The 21,239-nt window shown below is 45.1% G+C and overlaps 1 protein-coding gene across 1 annotated transcript; it reads right to left on the bottom strand.

Moving 5' to 3' along the window:
- Positions 1-10,894: 10,894 nt before the first annotated feature.
- LOC139311916 (zinc finger and SCAN domain-containing protein 16-like) lies at positions 10,895-20,144 on the bottom strand. Its single transcript, XM_070936441.1, has 5 exons — positions 20,121-20,144; positions 17,501-17,561; positions 15,044-15,747; positions 13,041-13,167; positions 10,895-11,775 (listed from the first exon to the last, which is right to left on the bottom strand). Exons 1-5 carry the CDS (start codon positions 20,142-20,144, stop codon positions 10,895-10,897), a joined length of 1,797 nt encoding a protein of 598 aa, XP_070792542.1.
- Positions 20,145-21,239: the final 1,095 nt, after the last annotated feature.

Genomic DNA, 21,239 nt, shown 5'->3' with positions numbered 1-21,239 from the left:
GATAGGATTCAAATAATTTAACAACCAGTTCTCTGCCCTAATGATTTCTTCCAACAACCAATTCACCAAACTGCTCAGAAAGGTAACAACCGGTTCTCCCGAAGTGGTGCGAACTGGCTGAATCCCACCACTGCTTCAGTTCCCAGAATTCCTCAGCCAGCATGGAAATTTAAGTCCATACATGTTAAAGTTACTGGAGTGGTAAAAAATTGATCTTCTGGTAGATGACTCCAGATCAAACTTGTTTCCTTCTATAGTTAGTCCTTGACTTACAACAGTTCATTGAATGACCGTTCAAAGTTACATCACTGCAAAAAGTGATTTATAACTATTTTTCACACTTATGACTGCTGCAGCATCCCCACGGCCATGTGATCAAAATTCAGACGCTTGGCAACTGACTCATATTTATGATCTTTGCAGTGTCCTGGGATTATGTGATCACCTTTTACGACTTTCTGACAGGCAAAGTCAATGGGGAAGCCAGATTCACTTAACAACCGTGCTACTAATTTAACAACTGCAGTGGTTCACCTAACAATTGAGGCAAGAACAGTTGTAAAATGGGGCAAAACTCACTTAACAACAGAAATGTTAGGCTCAATTGTGGCCATAAGTCGAGGACTACCTGTTCTTTCAGCTCCCACTTCTGGTCCTGTCTACTGGGACAGTAGTAGTTCCCATCTTCTATTTGCTATCATATCTGCCCAGATGTCTCTTCAGTGAGTTAAAGATACCTAGGTATCTTTTTTTTTTACTATTCTTTATACAATTTAGAGGCACAGTGGCTCAGTGTCTAAGGCGCTGAGCTTGTCGATCAGAAGTTTGGCAGTTCAGTAGTTCGAATCCCTAGTGCCGCATAACGGGGTGAGCTCCTATTACTTGTCCCAGCTTCTGCCAACCTAGCAGTTCGAAAGCACATAAAAAATGCAAGTAGAAAAATAGGTACCACTTTGGTGGGAAGCTAAAAGCGCTCCGTGCGCCTTCGGCATTGATTCATGCCGGCCACATGACCACCGAGTCGTCTTCAGACAGTGCTGGCTCTTCGGCTTAGAAACGGAGATGAGCACCGCCCCCTAGAGCCGGAAACGACTAGCATGCATTTGTGGGGGAAACTTTACCTTATACAACTTGGTTTTTAGACCCCTCACCATCTTGGTAACCTACTTCTGAATTTGCTCCAATTTCTCAAAAGGTCTTTTTGAACTGGTGATGCCTAGATCTGAACTGAGGCCTGAATAGAGTCAGAACAGTGTGGAAATGCTACTTCCAATGATCAGGGCTCTGTGCTCCTGTTAGTCTACTCCGAGACAGCATTTGTCTTTTTAGCAGCTGCCTCACACTGCTGGCTCATGTTTGTTTGTTTATTTTTTATTTATTGGCTCATGTTTAATTTGTACTTGACAAGAATCAAGTACACTGTAGTTGACAATCCTAAATTTCATTAACAGAGAGATTCAATCAAGATCATGTGAGGTACTAATACCACTCGGTAAAGCTTTAGTAAGACCACACCTAGAATACTGCATCCAGTGTTAGTCGCTACAATGTAAAAAAGATGTTGAGACTCTAGAACAGGCGTGTCAAACTTGCGGCCCATGGGTCTGATGTGTCACACGCTGGCCACCCCCACCCCTATTTTAGCAAAGGGGAAAAAAAATCATGATGCATCACGTGACGACAACATGACGACACGAGTTTGACACCCCTGCTCTAGAAAGAGTGCAGAGAAGAGCAACAAAGATGATAAGAGGACTGGAGGCTAAAACATACGATCAGCGGTTGCAGGAACTGGGCATGGCTAGTCTAGTGAAGAGAAGGACCAGGGTAGACATGATAGCAGTGTTCCAATATTTGAGGGGCTGCCATAGAGAGGAAGGGGTCAAGATATTTTCCAAAGCAGCTGAAGGCCAGACAAGGAATAATGAATGGAAACTGACCAAGGAGAGATTCAACCTAGAAATGAGGAGGAACTTTCTGACAGTGAGAACAATCAACCAATGGAACAGAAGTTGTGGGAGCTTCATCACTGGAAGCTTTCAAGAAAAGACTGGACTGCCACCTGTCAAAAATGGTATACAGTCTCCTGCTGGAGCAGGGGGTTGGACTAGATGACCTACAAAGTCCCTTCCAACTGTTATTCTGTATATTCTGTAAGAACGCTCAGCTCTAGTCACATATACTGCTAGGTTGCCTCTCTGCTATCCTATATTTGGTCTGTACATTTTTCCTAGCAGATGCAGAGTTTTGTATCTTGCATGCAAAGGTTGTAACTTTGCAATCTTGGAGAAAGGGCCATGGACTCTTTAAAAACAGTGAAGATGGAACTCAGGAATTACGTCGCCTTTAAAACGACATCAACTCCCAGTCGGGCAGTGGGAGCTCTCCAGGGTCCTGACCCAGCCACCTTCTACCAGACTCCACATTGCTTGCAATGCTTTTTGTCTATGGAGAGTTTCAATCATCCAGGACAAGTCATGGTTGTCAGAAAGATTCTTTTATTTTTCCAAAAGGAAAAAAAACCCTAGTCTTTCTTGGATTTTTTTTTTATTTGAAACAGAACTGAAGAAGCTTCTTGGATGAGAAGCAAAACGTTTTCAAAGGAAAAAACCAAGGAAGTCCAACTGCCTTTTGAAAGAAAGGATCTTTGAGACTAGCAATTTTTAAAAAATTGATCAATCCATCATTAGCTAACTTGAAGTTCTGTATTAGAAGAGGCTGCTTCCTTTTCAAGCAACCCAGAGTTGTTTTGCACCAGACAAAATGCTACAAACCCAATAATAGCTGCAATCATGATGCGTTTTCTTCCTGGCACAGCTAATTCCCCTGTGCCAAAAACTCTCTCCTTTTCTGTTGGAAAAGAGCTGGCATCCAAATGTATGCATTTTCTATTTGCTCTTGAGTAGCCAAAGTTCCTTAGCTCAGCATCGATAGTGTTTGACTATAGATTTGAAGATTCCTGGTTTTGATCCCAGATTTTGCAAGAAATTGTCCATGATTTTGCTTTGCCAAGACATTACCTTCTCCCCTTACATTTGAAGGCATCTATCTATCTATCTATCTATCTATCTATCTATCTATCTATCCCATCTTATTTACCTTTATAAATAACTGAACACATCTTTCCTTTCCTATTTTCCCCACAACTACTACCTTGTGAGGTGGCTTGGACTGAGAGAGAGTGACTGGCCCAAAGTCACCCAATGTCAACTTGAAAAGCTTTCAAGTTGCCATGAGCAGGAGGGAGGGAGAACTGATAGAGCTGATTGATTTCCCTAACTGAAGTGCATTCCATACATTCTTCCTGACCGCAATCAGAAGGAGGGTGTTGGATTTCACAGCCAGCCAAAGTGGTTAATTGGCGAATGTGATTTATGACATGGCCAGAGAGGAGGGGAGAGACAGGGTCATAGGGGAACATAAATCTACGTGGGATTAGTTCTTTTTTTTTTTATTGCAAAAGTTTTACAATTACATTTTCACCCCTTTTTTTCCTCCCCCACCGCCCACCCCAAACTTCCCAACCTCCCTAACCCTCCCTAACCCTCCCCTCCCCCCAGACTTCCACACAATATACTCATATCTGATACAAAACCCCCCTTAGTATAAAACTTGTATAAAACTTGAACCCCTCCCTCCCCCTTATAATTTCTCTTTTTATCTTCATTACATTAAAATATTTCTAATACATTATTTTCAAATAAAAGCTATTTGATACTTCCTAGTTTGATATTTGTTCTGAACATATTCTATCCACTTTTTCCATTCCCATTCATAAGTCTCTTGTGAACAATCTTTTAAGTATGCTGAAATCTTCGCCATCTCTGCAAAACTGGCCATCTTCAAAGTCCATTCCTCAATAGTGGGCAAAGCTTCGTTCTTCCAGTATTTACCTATCAACAATCTTGCTGCTGTTATCATATACAATATCAATTTTGTTTCACCCAATGTAAAACCCTTAACTATACCCAATAAAAACAATTGTGGAGAGAATTGAATTTTTTTCTTCAAAACATTCTTCATGACCCACCAAATTTTTATCCAAAAAGCCTTAACTTTCCTACAGGTCCACCAAACATGATAATATGTAGCATCCAAGCATTCACATCTACGTGGGATTAGTTCTAACTGCATCCGAGTATTGCCGAAATGGTGCTCCTAATAAATGACTGTATTTCTTTTGAAGTTCGGCTCATGGCTCATGAATTAATTAGGGCATCTTTCGGAAACTTCACTGACAGTTGCACCCAGCTGGCTTTCATGCCTACGATGGGACTAGAACTCACAATCTTCTGGTTTCTAGCCTGGAAAAATAATAATAAACTCAATGGGTATGAAGGCCAACACCAGCTAAGGAACTGGCAGCAATGATTTCACATCGCCTTGTATAAAGTCCAGATCTGGAACTATAAAGGTGCTCTTGATGTATAACAAGATTTTTAAATTTTTTATTTCATTCAACTTATATAGCCACCTGTCTCACTTATCTGACACTGGGTGGCTCACAAGTTAAAACTGCAAAGACATTTAAATAAAAACTATTAACCAGAAACATAAAGCTGCACAAAAATGCCTGCCCACAGCTGATAGACAGCATAGCCATCTTGTAGGCTCCCCTCATCCATAGGATCCCCAGGCTTGAGGGCACCGCCATGTCTTCAGTCAACTTCCTGAAAATTAATTAGGCTAACAGGTTGGATCCTGGAAGGATCCCTCTATAACTCTGCAGCTGTAAAGCAGATCACCAAAAATCAGGAACTTGGTAGCACCTTATCTGACCACCCGTTTTATGAAAAGACATTAAAATGGATTAATCAGAAAAGGTGCCTGAAATTCCTGAATTTTTTGCCAACATAGATTCACAACTTGGGCAGTGTTAGGCTTCAGGGTTTAGACAACAGATTTCCTGATGTTTTGCCAACAACTCTGACTGGCATCTTCAGAGGCAGCGTGATCTGCGATGGAGACCACAGGCAACTGAGCAAGGACTGACTGGGCTCCTGCCTTTATAGCCAGGTGTCCTGACTTCTGATTGGCTTTTACCAAAGCCGGTTGCTGATTGGTGCAAATTGATGAGAGCCAGTCAGTTCTTTCATGGCGAGTGGAGACGGTGTTCCATTTGTTAAAGCACGTTGAAACACATCAGCACTAGATCCATGGCATATATAGGATTAAGCCTGCTGTTTAAATAAGCTTGCTGCTCGTTTCCTAGAGCAGGGGTCCCCAACCCATGGTCCGTGGACTGACACCAGGCTGCGGTCTGCCAGCAACCAGGCCATGCAAACAAGTGAAGTCCCGTCCGCAGGAAGCACAAGGAACCACGCTGCCTCCGGCCCGCGGAAAAACCTCTCTCCGAGGAACCGGTCCCTGGTGCCCAAAAGATTGGGGACTGCTGTCCTAGAGGATTCTGTGAAATTTTTTTTCCTAAGGCACAAGTTGTTTCAAGCACTGACCCTCAATTATTAGGGTACAGAAATAGTCCAGGGACTATGTTTTGAGGGAACGTCTTTAAAAATTATCATGAACTATAAACAGAATAGCAGTTGTGGTCCGCCAGCAGCCTGCGGAGCTGGCAGCAGAGTCGGACAGTGAGGAGTCTGGGGAGGAACATAGGCCAGTTCTGGAGTCAGGGAAAGGCTCGGACGAGGGCTCTGCATCGGAGGCAGAGAAAGGGCCATCTGGGAGGTACATGCTGCCTCTGGAGCCTCCAGTCGGACATCAGTGAGGCAGAGGAACAGGGGGAGCCTATTCCCAGTGCGCGCATGCGCAGAACTGTCAGAATGCAAGAACAGTTAAAACAAAAGGGACGACTCAGGAGTAGGGCTTGGAGATGATTGGCCCCTCTCATAAGACTTAAAAGAGGAGCCTTTTTAAATGGGCCTTTGCAGGAAGCAACATTGTTAATTCTGTGCAATTTAAAGTCTGAAGCTCTGTTTGATTCTGGACTCCGTGTGGCTTTGCCAACTAGGTCTTTGGCAGTGTGTCAAGGGAGATAAAGGTGTGTGATTATCAACCGTATCCCGAAGGACTCTTTACAACTATTTGGGTCTCATCTATGAATGAACAGAATTCACAGCTGTTAAAATAAAACAGGTTTTTGGGACTACTTGTGTGTTTTACTGACTCAGGAGGCCTAGGTCAGAACAATAGCAGAATGCTTACAAATATATATCTATGTGAGTTTCTGCATATGTGTGTGTGTGTGTTTGTTTTTTTTTTGGAAAGCAAATTCTTTTTCTGTTCTGGTGATGGCAAGGTTCTTTGATAGAATAAACCAAAGACAAAAAAGGTGTTTGATTCTTTTGATTTCAGATACATAAAAAGTTACCTATTTGTCATGATACATCTATCACTGCATTTACTTTCTCTCTTAGTTGTGTTCACTGATTTTATTCTTCTGATCAAGGTCACCCTTAGCATTTTGATTAAGTGTCAGCAGAATTTGTCTCAAATTATTTGAGGGACTTGAAATTGCTACACGCAAGGGCAAAGTCAGCATCTCTCTTGTCTATTTTCTGGACTCTGAGTTCATATAACGTGTTATATATAAAGGCAGACTCTGAGGTTGTGTTCACCTAAGAGCCCCAAAAATCAAGGACTATAGGTAACCAGCTGCAAGTTCTAGCATTATCAGAGAAGAAACCTGCTAATTCACACTATGGCAATCAGGAGTAAAAGGAAGTTCCCACCCCAATGTATTTCGGAATATGTTGGTTGTAGATAAGCAGTTTAGTTGTCAAGAGTTCTTGTAATCCCATTCCTTTCTCCTTAATAAATCTTGCTAAAGAAGACTGTGAGAATCATGCTTGGAAAAGATGCAAAAGAACAGTATAGCTCCATGATGGCAAACCTATGGCACGCGTGGCCAAAGTGGCACACGAAGCCATATCACCCGGCACGCACAGCCTTGCGTTTTGTCTTCCGGGTTTCTGGCGCGCATGCACGTGTGATGATCAGCTATCCATGCGTGCGGCAGTGATGAAAACTGGTGTGCGCGAGGCAGCCAGCTGATTGTCGGGTGCACATGCATGCCAGAACCCCAAAGTTCGGCTTTTCCAGAGTGCAGCCCTAACGAGCGTATGACGTTTCAGCGCTCGGCACTGAAAAGGTTTGCCATCACTGGTATATCTTATTTACAGCATACCTGCTAAGTATATGAATCCTGTTCCCTGGTCAGGCATACTCAAGAGTTGCAATCTAACACTTAGAGCAAAAATGCAGATTACAGCAGCCCCAAGAGATAACTATCCAGCCTCTGATTAGACACCTCCAGTAAGGAGGATCCCATCTCTATGCTGGTTCACAGGTTCTACTGATCACTGATGTTGTCATCACGCTCGGTCTGTTTATCCAGATCAGGGGTGTCAAACCCAATCACATTGCGGGCCATAGCGTGACGTATCGGGATGTTTTGTGCCTTTGCGGAGGTGGGGTGGGCATGGCTTGTGTGGGCCATATCTATCCCGTGGGCTGCCACTTTGACAGGCCTAATCTAGATCTTTTGTATCATTATGCTGTTTCTGACTATAGCCGCAATAATTATTCGGGCTCAAATGTTGACGCATCAGAACATCAGTGAAAAGGATGCTGCCAGCTACATACAAGTGGTCACTCTGTCATGTATACATTACTAAAACTCTCCCGTTTATCTTTGTGTTACCTTCCACTGGGCAAAACGGTACACTGTAGGGCAACAGTTTTTGAACCAAGATACCTCAAAAGGGTGAACTTATAGAAGGTGTCCAACATCTGGGACCGATTAACTCCCACGAAAGTGAAATTTGGCAAATTTTATAAAATATTTCATGATATAAAAATGATCGGAAGGGACTTCATGATATAATAACGTCATAAAATACTTCTTGTGGTCAACTGCTGATGTTTGGCTGTGCTGTACAGTTCAACAAGATCTACTTTCAAGGAAGATCTATCTCTGAATATCCCTTTGAACCTTTGAGAACTTTTCCAGTGAAGCAGGGGTGAAATGCTCCCGGTTTGGACTGGATCACTCGATCCAGTAGTGATGGAGGCAGGTGGTTCAGAGAACCGGTCCAGCTGAGCCGCACAATCATCAGAGGCTTTTTTTTTTACTTTTAAAAGCATTTTTTCTACAACCTTTGGCGGAAAAAATGCTTTTAAAAGTAAAAAAAAAAAAAGCTTCTGATGATTGCGCGGCTCAGCTGGGATCGTCTAAGGCTTTTAAAAGAAAAAAACCCTTTTTTTCTTTTAAATGCCTCTGACGATCCAAGCTGACTTGCCTGATCGGCAGAGACTTTTTAAAAAAGCCTCTGCCGATCAGGCAACTCAACTGGGATCATCAGAGCCTTTTAAAACCATTTTTTCTACAACCTCTTAACCGAAGAGATTGTAGAAAAAATGGTTTTAAAAGTAAAAAAAAAAAATTGGCCACGCCCACCCAATCTCATTACCCCCACCACCACCAAACCATCCCCACAGAACCAGTAGTAACAAATTTTAGATTTCACTACTGCAGTGAAGGCAGTATATTAAAAGCGCAGTAAACTGTTGAAAGCATTGAGGAATCTGATCGGAAAATATCTCTGAAATGATGACTCAATGGCACATGGATTTGCGAACCGGTGGGGGGGAAGAGGTGGGATGGTCCCGCCCACGTGGCGGGCAAACATGCAGCTCCACTTGCATAAGAAGTGGGCAAGCGCGCATGCTGCTCACACAAATGGAGTGTGTGCAATCACCCGCTGTTCACGCGAGTGAGGATACGTCTGCCACGTCCACAGCCTGGTTCCGTAAAGCTCAAGGCTTGGTAAAGGGCCATGGTCTGGGGGCTGGGGACCCCTGGTCTAGTCAATGCTAAACCCCCCAGTGGCGTAGAAATAGATGTTTCAAAGCAAACTAAGTGTCAGCCTCCGCCTTTCCTGCTTTGGCTGCCATAAGAAACGGGAGGAGGAGAATTAGAGAGCGTGGGGGGGAAGCGTGCTGGAGGATTTTTGAAGAAACGAAACCTAATCTCCGAAGTGGCTATCGGGTCAACCGTCATCGCGTTCCTGATTGATGACGATGCCAGATGTGCTTCCACCTGACCTCTGGAAGACCTTTGGATTGGGTGATTGATGATGGACAGTGGGAGGGGATGCGCTCTATATGCAATTTTCGCGCCTATTGCCTTTAATTTCAGCTTTTCTTTGGTTGCGTTCACTTCATTTTCTAGTAAAAGTACATTACTCTATAAATAATGGAGTTTGGCTTATTCTTTCCTGGACTTTGAAGGAAGCACACCTGACACTAAGAGTGGATTTGACGTCTAGTCTGATTTCTGTCAAAACGTTCTATGAATTCAACGTTTTTTAAAAAGGGGGGGTTGCTTAATGAAGAAAAATGTTTTTTTCCAACGTTAAGAAACCACCAAATTGCCTGCCCAGCAGCCCCTGTACTGAAAAAGAAGCCACTATGTCAAGAAGAGTCTCTCAAATTCGGAAAATTTATATGGTTTCTCCTTCCAGGTGCATTGGGACTAAACTGGTGCCGTTTTGAAAGAGTTTGAACAAGGTGAGGGATTTAGGCCTAAGGACCCATTTGCATCCCATCCAGCTATGCTCTGAATAACCGTCTGCAAACTGACTGAACCTCTGTGATTTGCACTCATACGGATCATTTAAGCTGCCCAAGAATAACGCTAACACTGCCAAGGCATTCGTCAAACCTACAGTACATTAATACTGTGCATCACTCCAGATTTTTAAATGGACTTGGAACAGCACATCTGCATTGCCTCTATCAGTGCATCCTTAAACTGAATGTTTTTTTCTAGGAGAGAAATACAAGGCAAGGAAAAAGACTCGGCCTCTTTAAAGAGTTGCAGACAAATACATCACCCCCATCTGGACAGGCTCTGAATTTTTCTTGTTCCTTTGCAATCCAGGCTTCTACACAGCCTTACTGTCCCAAGCTATGTTGTGGCTCTGTCCTCCGAGCCTATTTTATCGGAGGAAGAAGGCTCCGAACATGAAGGAGAGGAGACGACCAGGCCTCCCTCTCCAGGACCCTCCTCTCTGGCAATGCCTCAGGTGTCTCCCGAAGGAGAAGAGATTGGCCAGGAGCCAGGTGTTTCCGAGCCATCGGATAGTGATGAAGAAACATTGTGGTTGGACCCACGCCAGCGTCGGAGAGACAAGCATGCACAACAGAAAAGGAGGCGTGCCAGAAATTAAGCTGAGTCACTGGACCACACCCCACAGGCTATAAAAGGGAGTGTGGTGGCCATTCGGACTCTGTGACGGACAAAGCTAATCTCTGGCGAGTCACTTTGCATCTTTGGACACAACGCCTATTTGCTGTGGATTTAATTACAAACTGGACTATTCAAACTGTGTGTATTTTTGTCTGTGTTATTGGAATAAAAAGTTCTTGGCAGGCAGCCACGGAGTTGCTGCCAAGTTCCTTATCACTGACGTTGAATGTTTGAAGAAGTTTATTTAACCCTCGGCTGGCTGGTTGGGTGCGGGGACAGAACAAGCTAGGATATTGCACTCATCCCTTTGGCATACCCTACATGGCTTAGTAAACCTGCAACTAGGCCCAACACATTTCCAGGGAAAGCTTCCTTCCAGGCAGAACCTTTCTCCCTATTCTTGACACCTTTTCCAGGTCAGGAGGCCTAACAAACTACCTTGGCTTGTGGGATCCTTCAGAAATGCCCTCTGTTGATCTTTTCCTGCCTGGATCCTACCGGTAGTTTCATGTTTTGGGTTTTGCTGGAAGTGAAACAGGAGTGTTTTCCTCAAGGTCAGCACCCCCTGCCCATATCTTTCCCACAGATTCGTTTCCAAGGAAGATTTGGTGTTCCTCTATCCCAGCCAAGAGACCCGTTCGATCAAAGACAGCATCACATCTCCAACTCGAGCTTTCTAGACCTCTATCGGCCAGCCTGGCTCTTCTCTTGTGAATATCCCATTACTAGGTTTAAAGGCTGAGTTGCGAGCGGGACCTCTGCCCCCTTTGGTGCTATCACCCGATTCTTCCCACTCTGCACTGATTTCTTCATACACAGCAAGCTGCAGTTCCCCAACACAATGTACCCCACCGCCGGAGCGTTTAAGGGGTTCCCTTTCCGGCAGGTTTCTCTCTCATGCTGGACTAGGGAGGCCCGGCGTCGGTAGCTTTTCCCACAGTCTTTGCAACTGTAGGGCCTCTCCCCGGTGTGCACCCTTTTATGCTGGCTGAGGTTCGAGCTGTTACTGAAACTCTTCCCACAGTCGGTGCATTTGTAAGGCCTCTCGCCCGTGTGGATTTTGACATGCCGGCGGAGCTGGGATTGGCAGGGCCACCATTTGCCACAGTAGGAGCATTCGTAGGATGGGGTCTTGGCTGGTTGAATGTGGTCAACACACGGGCTGCTCTTTCTCACACATTCGGTGGCCGTCTTTTGGGAGAGGTGCACAGGGACCCTCTTCCGGCTGGGGCTTCTGTCTGAATCGTCTTCCTTGCAAACCACATTTTTTCTTGGCATCTTCCTGGCTGAGTTTCCTTGGGTGTGCCTCAGTCTCTCCTGACCTCCTGGCCTTCCTGCTACTTCAGGTACCTGGAGAAATGTCCCTCTGCCTCTTTCTGAGGAGATGTCACCGAATTCAGCCATCTGGGCACTTTTCTGAAGAAGATTCAGCTCCTCATTCTCACGTCCTGAAGCAAAGCGAGGATCTGGGTTAGTCTGTCCTCGTATGTCTTTTGTGGACATCCTGGTTAATTCTCCATTCTCCGTTCCCTCTGGGTGGTGACTCTGGCACCTTTCTCCATCACCTGCCCAAAGAGAATCACAAACATTGCCAATGAATGTTTTCAGAAAATCTGACAACTTTTCTAAAACAATAGAGGAGTCAACAGAATCAGATAGGATGCAGATGAGTAACAATAGCACTAGCAATAACACTTAGACTTATATATTGCTTCGCAGGGCTTTACAGCCCTCTAAGCAGTTTACATAGTCAGCATATTACCTCCCAAAATCTGGGTCCTTATTTTACCGACCTCAGAAGGATGGAAGGCTGAGTCAACCTTGAGCTGCTCAGAATCGAACTCCTGGAGTGAGCAGTGAGTTAGCCCTGCAGTAGTGCATTCTAACCACTGCGCCACCACGGCTCTTAAGAGAAGGGTTTAACACCTTTCTTTACATTAGATCAGAGGTCTCCAATCTTGGCAACTTTAAGACTTGTGGACTTCAACTCCCAGAATTCCTCAGCCAGCAAAGCATTTTTTTGGCCAAAGAGGTTGTAGAAAAAATGCTTTTAAAAGTAAAAAAAAAAGCCTCTGATGATTGTGCGGCTCAGCTGGGCATGGGGGGGGGGGCAGGGATTTATGCTACCGGTCCTCCGAACTACCCGCCTCCATCGCTACTGGATCGGGCAATCCGGTCCGAACCAGGAGCATTTCACCCCTGCCTAAACTTGGATTTTAACCATTGATCTGTCCCCGTCCACACACACACACAAACACAGCCAGCCGAGGGTTAAGGAAGCACTTGGCACACACCCAGGTCTTTATCTCCAACTTGGCAGCGATATACACACCGTCTGCCAAGTGCTTTTATTACCACAGAAACAGAAAGATAATATACTCAGCGTACAAGAGTCCAACAGAAACAATATTCCTCTCGGCAGCTTCGGACGAGGCTCTAATGACTATCCAGGGTTTGTTTTTGTTCGTCACAGGGATCACTGGCCACCACCCTCTATTATATAGTCTCTGGGGTGTGGTCCAGTGACTCAGTTCTAATCCCTAGCACGCCTCCTGAGCTGCTGCAATCGTTTATCACACCTTCGTTGGCGTGCGTCCAGGAATGACGTCTCTCCTTCACTCTCATCCGAGACACCTGTCTCCCGGCTAATCTCCTCTCCCTCGGCCGGCTCCTGAGACAGTGCCAGAGGGGAGGGGCCTGGAGAGGGAGGCCTGGCTGACTCCTCTTCCTCATGCTCGGAGCTTTCTTCCTCCGATGGGATAGGCTCAGAGGGCGGGGCCACAACAACCATTTGCTGTCACATTCAGCCACTCCTTCCATCAACACTTACTGACTAAGGAAGGGTCATCATCACTATCATGCTCAACCTCTGTGGCGTTCCCGGGCTCCTCTGTATCTGATGGATCCAATTCTGCCTTGGGGGAGTTAACAATCACCTCTTCATACGGCTCCAGTTCCTGCAGGGACACAATCCAAATCAGTAAGACAGGGTTGAGGAATCACAGAAATTAAAACGTCGGATTGCACAGCAATGATGAAAATGAGCAGAGTATGGAAAAACAAAGACATCATCCCGGCAAACAAATGTAGGTTAGTTTATTGTGCTCCCCCATAGCTATGAAAGTTGGACCTTAAAAAAGCAAGATAGGCAGAAAATCGACTCGTTTCAGCTATAATGCTAGAGAAGGTTCCTGTGTATTCCTTGGATAGCAAAGGTGACTAACAAGCAAGCACTGGAATGCATAACGCCAGACATGTCACTTGAAGGCAAAATCAGGAAACTGCGTCTCATTCACTTTGGCCATGTTATGCGGAGGGATTCACTGGAGAAAGCAGTTATGTTTGCAAGAGTTAGCGGTAAAAGGAAACCAGACTGTCAAAGAACATGATGGCTGGACTCCATCAAAGCTGATACCAGCCAGAGCACAGAACAGTGATGGCTAACCTTTTCTGGACCGAGTGCCCAAAGCTCATGCCCGAACCCCCAAAATGCAATGCGCGTGCATCCTCTGCTCATGCGCCCCACCCTTCTATGCATGCATGCATGCATGCATGCCCCCCATATGCCCCCATGTACCCCACCCTGCACATGTGAGCACAGCTCCCACATGCACCCTGCCCCCCATACATGCGCACATGGGCCCCATGCATGTGTATGTGGCCCCCCGCATGCACCCTGTTGTGACCCCAACCCCCGAGGCCGACTTATCGGAGGGAGAAGGCTCCGAACATGAAGGAGAGGAGTTGGCCAGGCCTCCCTTTCCAGGACCCTCCTCTCTGGCAATGCCTCAGGTGTCTCCTGAAGGAGAAGAGATTGGCCAGGAGCCAGGTATCTCCTTGCAGTCGGACAGTGACGGAGATATGTCTTGGCTGGATCCACGCCAGCGTCAGAGAGACAGGCGCGCGCAGCAGAAGAGGAGGCGTGCCAGAGATTAGGCTGAGTCACTGGACCACACACCACAGGGGATAAAAGGGGGTGAGGTGGCCATTCAAACTCTGTGACGGACAAAACAAACTACTAGCGAGTCACATTGTATCTTTGAAACAACGTTATCTGCCTTGGATTTAATACGGACTGGACCTGACAATTCTTGAACTGTGTGTATCTTGTTTGGGTTTATCTGACGGAGGGACAACCCCTCCCTCTATGAGTAAAGTTCTTGGCAAGCAGCTACTGGGTTGCTGCCAAGCCTCTTATCGAAAGAATTTGTTGTCTGCCAGTTTTATTTAACCCCTGGCTATCTGTTTGTGTGCGTGTGTGAGACGGGGACAGAACACGCCCTGCCCCCCCCCTCCGCATGCGAGGCAGAGTCCCAAAGACCAGCTGGCCGGTGGGAAGCACATGTGCATTGTGCGGTGGAGCTGAGCTGGGATGACGGCTCGCGTGCCCACAGAGAGGGTGCTGCGTGCCACCTCTGGTACACGTGCCAGAACATAGAACGGGCATAGAACAACTCAAAGAAGCAGTGCAAGATTGGAAGATGCAGAGGGACCTGGCCCAAAGAATCACCAAGAGTCGGACATGACTGAATGGATATCTTCATCATCACCCCTGTGTCTTGCCCTATGTTGTGATCAGTACCAAGGCTGACCTCCAACACAGGAAAATTGGAAGCTCAGGATGATCAGCCGGCATTCATTTCTAGTTTTTTGGCAAAACTGGCCCATAGCAAAAAATGGGTTCCTTTTACGACCGCTGCAAAAAATGTTGTAAAATTGGGTTTTATGACTGTTAGGACTTACAGATGCAATGGGAAGGCTCCGTTAAAGTTGTAATTTGAGGACTACTTCTACGCCCCAGCCAAGATTTCCAGAATTTGGAAAAGCTCTTACCTGCTGTCTTCTCTGTAGATTCAGGAGGAAATCCTCTGCCAGAGTGACAGCCTGGGCACAGGTCTGCGGTCTGCCTTCTCTTACCCAACCTTGTATATCCTCAGGCAGGATGATCAGAAACTGCTCCAGGACCACCAGCTCCAAAATCTGCTCCTTGGTGTGCCTCTCCGGCTTCAACCACTGGTGGCAAAGTTTCCAAAGCTGCTCGCAAATATTTCTGGGCCCTTCAGCTTCCTGGTAGCGGAACTGATGGAAATGCTGGCTCTGTTCTTCCAAGCCATCTATGTCCTCACCCCAAATCTCTTCTTTCACTTGCATAGAAGAATGTGGGTCCTTCTCACAGGTCCTGCAGGTCTTCTGATTGAACACCTCTTCTCTAGCTCTTAGCCTGGTCTCTGCGATCCCCTTCAAGGAGGGGAAAGAAGCTTGAAATTCTTTAGGACTCTCCTCCAGTGGGGGCCGAGCCAGCTGTGGATATCTTTCTGGGAAATAAGGAGCCTGCATGGTCTTCAGGAATTTCTGCCACTGGGTTTCCCAGTGCTGTTGCAGTTCATCTTCTGGTTCTTGCTTGATTGGCTTCCAAAGCTTCTGAAGCTGAAGCTCAGCCTCAATTCCAGCATGGGTGGCCCGAAGGCCCTTCTGTACAGCCTTGGTTTTTTTTTCTTTTCCATCCCCTTTCGGTTCCATTTTGGCTTCCTTTTGCTCTGTGAATTAAAATCAAGGTTACCAACATCATTCCTGACCTCATTTTGCTTTATTTCTTCCAAAGGCCTCCCCACAGGCTGAAGCAGGGGTGGGTTCTACTTACCTTTACTATTGGTTTGCAACGGGGCCGTGCGCACTTGCTTCACTTGCTCGCACGCTCTGCATGACGTCAGGGTCAGTGGGCGGAGCCTCCCACCGGTTTTACTATTGGTTCTATAGAATCGGTGCGAACCGGGGGCAACCCACCCCTGGGTTGAAGTCTTAGGAAATGGTGAAGTTCAGCAGATACAAATGTGTTGGTGAAAGTTGCAGAAGTCCTTCTCTTCTGAGTTTTCTTTAGAGCTTCCCCCCCACCCACCCCGCCTCCCAGTTTTCAATAATTCCTGAAGTGAAGAACATACCCAAACTCTAGAATAGAAGCTTAGAATGTTATTGGAAGTTGGAAGGGACCTTGGAGGTCTTCTAGTCCAACCCCCTGCTTAGGCAGGAAACCCTACACCCACTTCAGACAAATGGTTGTCCAATCTCTTCTTAAAAACTTGGAGCATTCACAACCTCTGGAGGCAAGTTGTTCCACTGATTAACTGTTCTGTCAGGAAATTTCTCCTTAGTTCTAAGTTGCTTCTCTCCTTGATTAGTTTCTACCCGTTGCTTCTTGTCCAGCCCTCAGTTGCTTTGGGGAATAGCTTGACTCCCTCTTCTTTGTGGCAGCCCCTGAGATATTGGAAGACTGCTATCATGTCTCCCCTAGTCCTTCTTTTCATCAAACTAGACATACCCAGTTCCAGCAACCATTCTTCATATGTTTTAGCCTCCAGTCCCCTCATCATCTTTGTTGCTCTTCTCTGCACTCTTTCTAGAGTCTCCACATCTTTTTTTTACATCGTGGCGACCAAACTGGATGCAGTATTATTCCACGTGTGGTCTTACCAAGGCATTATAAAGTGGTATTAAACTTCATTCTTGATTCTATTCCTGTTTATGTAGCCTCGAACTGTGTTGGCAACTTTTAAGATGTGTGGACTTCAGCTCCCAGAATTCCCCATCTAGGTGGTGAATTCTGGGAATTGAAGTCCACTCATCTTAAAGCCGTCCAGGTTGAAAAACACTAGTGCAACCTATAAGCAAAGAAAGTCTCCTAAAAAAAAAAAAAAAACAGAAATAAAGGGAAAATCCAGTCTAATGTGGCTGATTCATTCTGCATCGATCAACCTGAGATGACGGGCAAATGAAGCAGCAAACTATTTCTTGCCCATTGTAGAGTGGATCAAAGTCCTTAACTAGCTATCTTCCCTTTCATCTTTCCATTTTGATCTCTAGGTTCCCCGACCTCCCTTCCAAATAAGGTAAACCATCTTTGCTGTGGTTTGTGGGGATCCTGCTAGCTAGGCAAAGCAATGCTCTGAAGATCCACCCCAAACCTTTCCTTGAAGGGACCGGCCGGGGCTCTGCATCTCTTTCTTCTGGAATCCCCTCTTGGTCCCAGAGAATCGGGGAAGGGAACACAGAATCGTAAGGCTCGAAGGGATCTCAGAGGTCTTGTAGTCCAACCTCTTGCTCAAGGCAGGAGACGGCTTATAGTACCATCCGGGTCAAATAGTTGTCCAGTTTATTTTGGGAAACCACCAGCGATGGATTCACCTGAGGCAATGCAGATCCTCCCTGCAGGAGAGTTGCAGAGATGCTACCCTTTTTTTTTTTGCAAAGCCTGTTTATGTTAAATCTTCCTCCCGGTGCCTTCCTTTGACTCACCTCCTCCTTGCAGCCGTTGCATTGCAGCCTGTTGATCTCCGGCAGCGTTGCTCCTCTCAAGCTGCAAAAGGGAAATAAATAAATAAATAAATACAGAACTGAGCTTCTCTGAGCTAGTCAAGGAGTGGGAGACTAGGAAGGCTAGGAAGGAGTCTGCCTCTGGGCCTCTCTAGCAAGCAGATCTCGGAATAATTAACTCCTTCTGGGCCGCAGGGGGGAAAAAGGAACATGGAGCGTGATAATCACTCATAGAGGGTTTTTTGGTTTTTTGGGAAGAGAAGGGCAAATAAGCAAAGCTCATCATGTAGGATAATGTTTCTCAACCTTGGCAACTTTTAAGATGGGTGGACTTCAACTTCCCAGAGTTGAATGGCTGGCTGGGGAATTCTGGGATTTGAAGTCCAACCATCTTAAAATTGCCTTGGTTGAGAAACACTGACAGGGGTGGGCAACTATGGCCCTTTGACAACCTGTGGACTTCAACTCCCAGAATTCCTGAGCCAGCTGGCTCAGGAATTCTGGGAGTTGAAGTCCACAGGTTGTCAAAGGGCCATAGTTGCCCACCCCTGCTGTAGGATAACGGTCTGTAGAGATTATCAGTCATCCAGATCATGGTTGTCCCAAAAGTGCTTTTTCAGGAGGCAACTGGACTTTCTTAGTTTTTTTCTTTGAGGACGTTTCAGTTCTCATCCAAGAAGCTTCATCAGCTCTGACAGAATAGTGGGGAATGGAAGGATTTATATTCCATGCAGACGGCTGGTCATTTGCATCCTTTTATTTAGAGGGTCGTTGAAGCACTTGGAGGTTTATCCGTGTCCTCAGGGTCACCTGAGTAGTGCTCCTGGTTCCTGTAATCTGCAATTTTTACTGTGGAAATCCATTCCTAGTCCCACACCATTCAAAGGGTGTTTATCCCAAATTGTATAGCTAAAAATCTGTAGAGATTCTCTGTCATCCCGGTCAAGGTTGTCCCAAAGGTGCAACTGGACTTTCTTGTTTTTTCTTTGAAGACATTTCACTTCTCATCCAAGAAGCTTCTTCAGTTCTGACAGGATACTGTAGGATAACTTTTCCAAAATGCATGCCCTCTGAATGCATAGCTCACAATAACACTTAAGACTTACATACCGCTTCACAGTGCTTTTACAGCCCTCTCTAAGCGGTTTACAGAGTCAGCATATTGCCCACGACAATCTGGGTCCTCATTTTACCAACCTCTGAAGGATGGAAGGCTGAGTCAACCCTGAGCCGGTGAGAATTGAACTGCCGAGAACTGCTGGCAGCCAGCAGTCAGCAGAAGTAGCCTGTGGCACTGCATTCTAACCACAGTGCCATCATGCCAGCCAGCCCAGGGCATAAGAAACTTGTATGCACTCAGAAATCCAGATCTGGAGTGCAAAACTCCCAAAATCCATGGGCACTTTTCTGCATAGCTGCCTTGGCCCAACGCCAGCATGCGGAGAGTGATATGTGCTGTGGTCTTAGCCTGCTGCACGGACAGTGTCAGGATGAGAGTCAAGACGGTGCATCATTTCTGTGATTTTCTGCGAAACACAGAACTTCACCAGGGGGATGGTAGAAATTGTTAAAAGCATTAAAACAAGAAAACACAACGAACATGGCAGAGATAACAGGTGGGAACAAACAAAAGGATGAAAAAGGGGTTTCAATCGTGCTTATTGTAAAGAGCCTTCAGGTGATCTTTGAACACCAGTAGGGGCGAAGCCATTGAAAACTCAAAGGCAACTTAATTTTTTTAAAAAAATTAAAGCATCAGGCTAAACCACAGTCAAACCTCAGGGGCACAATGGTTACTGGACAAACCATTTATCTGGGGTTTGCCTAATGTATGTGACCTGGGGTTAATTCAGTCATCAAGTTAACCAAGTGTTTTATCAGAGAGAGCAATACTAGCTAAAATCTTATACAAAGCCAAAAAACAGAACGGGATGGTAATTTTATTAGCTTGATCAATCTCTCTCTCCCTCTCTCTCTCTCTCATATTTTGTAATGAATTTTTAAGGTGAAACATAACTACCATAATACAATAAAGAGTACAGAGTATCCAAAATTGTGATTAAAAAGATCTAAGATTACAAAAGAGAGACCATATATTATTAATAAGAAATGAAGTCTGTCTAGACCACCCCTTAAAACACTGCTCCATCTTCTCATTTATACAATAAAAGGATATTTCAAAAATCAATAAGGAACGCATCTCATCAATCCATTCTTTAATATTACTTTCTATCTGCACAGTATAATCCTCTTTCCCAAATCTAATAAAGCTACAATTCTATAATTATCTGGAACCAAAAGAAAAAGAACAAAGCCGCAGCTGAACAGGATCAATCATAGGAATCAAATTTCTTAAGACAAGATATCTGATAAGGTACACAATTTTTATAAGCATTCTTTGAGGTATCCCATAAAGAAACAGCAACATTTTCTGATGGATCCATTTCTCTCTTCAGTAACAATGGGGGGGGAATGATGGAGCTACCAAAAATGGGGAGATGATGATAACCCAATAAAAACCTAAAGAAAACAGTTTTTTTTTTCAGAGGATGAGCTTTTGGGTGAAAGAGTTATCACAACCATAGATGGAGTTAAGTATCACCTTCAGTCTTCCACTGCAAATCATTCACAACCAGCTTTGTCCCACAAAGACCAAAGCAGGACATGTTCCAAGCTATTGGAATGTCAGCAGGTCCCGTTGCTATGGACAACACTCAACAGATACCCAGATGCCACGGTGATAGAATAGATATTTGGGCCTTAGAGAAAGCTACTCCTAAAGTTTAGTTTATTAGTTTATTATATTTGTATACCACCCTTCTCCCAAAGGACTCGGGGCGGTGAACAGCCAACAGATAAAATACAAAAAAATACAAAATTTAAAACAGTACTAAAATCCAATTAAATTAATTTGGCCCACAATTAAAACCCCTATATTAAAACCCATAATTTAACAAGTTAAAAATTAAAACAATTTAAAGGAGTTAGGTCAGGTCAGTCCGGCTTGATGAAACAGAAACGTCTTTAGGGCATGGCGGAAAGTGCGCAGATCCGGGATCAGCCGTATCTCCGGGGGCAGCTCGTTCCAGAGGGTAGGTGCCCCCACAGAGAAGGCTCTCCCCCTGGGGGCCACCAGCCGGCATTGTTTGGCCGACAGCACCCTGAGGAGCCCCTCTCTGTGGGAGCGTACTGGTCAGTCGGAGGCTACCAGCGGCAGAAGGCGGTCTCGTGTTTGTAAAGGAACTGTGTTTGTAAAATCACTTTTTGAAAAAAAAAAAAAAAAGGCAAGGAGCTAAACACACTGTATGTGTTTAGGACATACAGTGAGAAACTTTACAGACCCACATATGTCGATTACTATTACTCATGTTAGCTTTAAAAATTAATCACTTTTAGAGGTGGAATCAAGCAGAAGGTAGGGGCTGCTTCTATATTCACCTTATGGTTTCTTAACATCCTGGTAATATCTAGTTTATGGGGATGATTTTAAATATGAAATAACCTTTACTATCGCAATTGGATAAATGAAATAGACCAGGGGTGTCCAATCTTGGCAATTTTAACACCTGTGGACTTTAACTCTTTAACTCCCTTTAACTATAACTATAAATCAAATTAAAAAAAAAACCTCCCAAAATTCCCCAGCCAGCTATGAATTCTGGGAGTTGAAGTCCATAAGTCTTAAAGTTGCCAAGTTTGGGCACCCCTGAAGTAGACATTA

This window comes from Pituophis catenifer, unplaced genomic scaffold, assembly GCF_029215685.1.
Source record: "Pituophis catenifer annectens isolate HBS135680 unplaced genomic scaffold, rPitCat1.0.hap2 SCAF_2, whole genome shotgun sequence".
NCBI lineage: Eukaryota > Metazoa > Chordata > Lepidosauria > Squamata > Colubridae > Pituophis > Pituophis catenifer.
This window is presented reverse-complemented; position numbering and strand designations above follow the sequence as displayed.

Coding starts and splice junctions, on each gene's coding strand:
- LOC139311916 (XM_070936441.1), bottom strand. CDS start 20,144: ATGATTTGCAGTGGAAGACTGAAG. Junction 15,748..17,500: donor GCAACGGCTGCAAGGAGGAG/GTGAGTCAAAGG, acceptor TTTAATTCACAG/AGCAAAAGGAAGCCAAAATG. Junction 11,776..13,040: donor TGATGACCCTTCCTTAGTCA/GTAAGTGTTGAT, acceptor CTCTTTGGGCAG/GTGATGGAGAAAGGTGCCAG.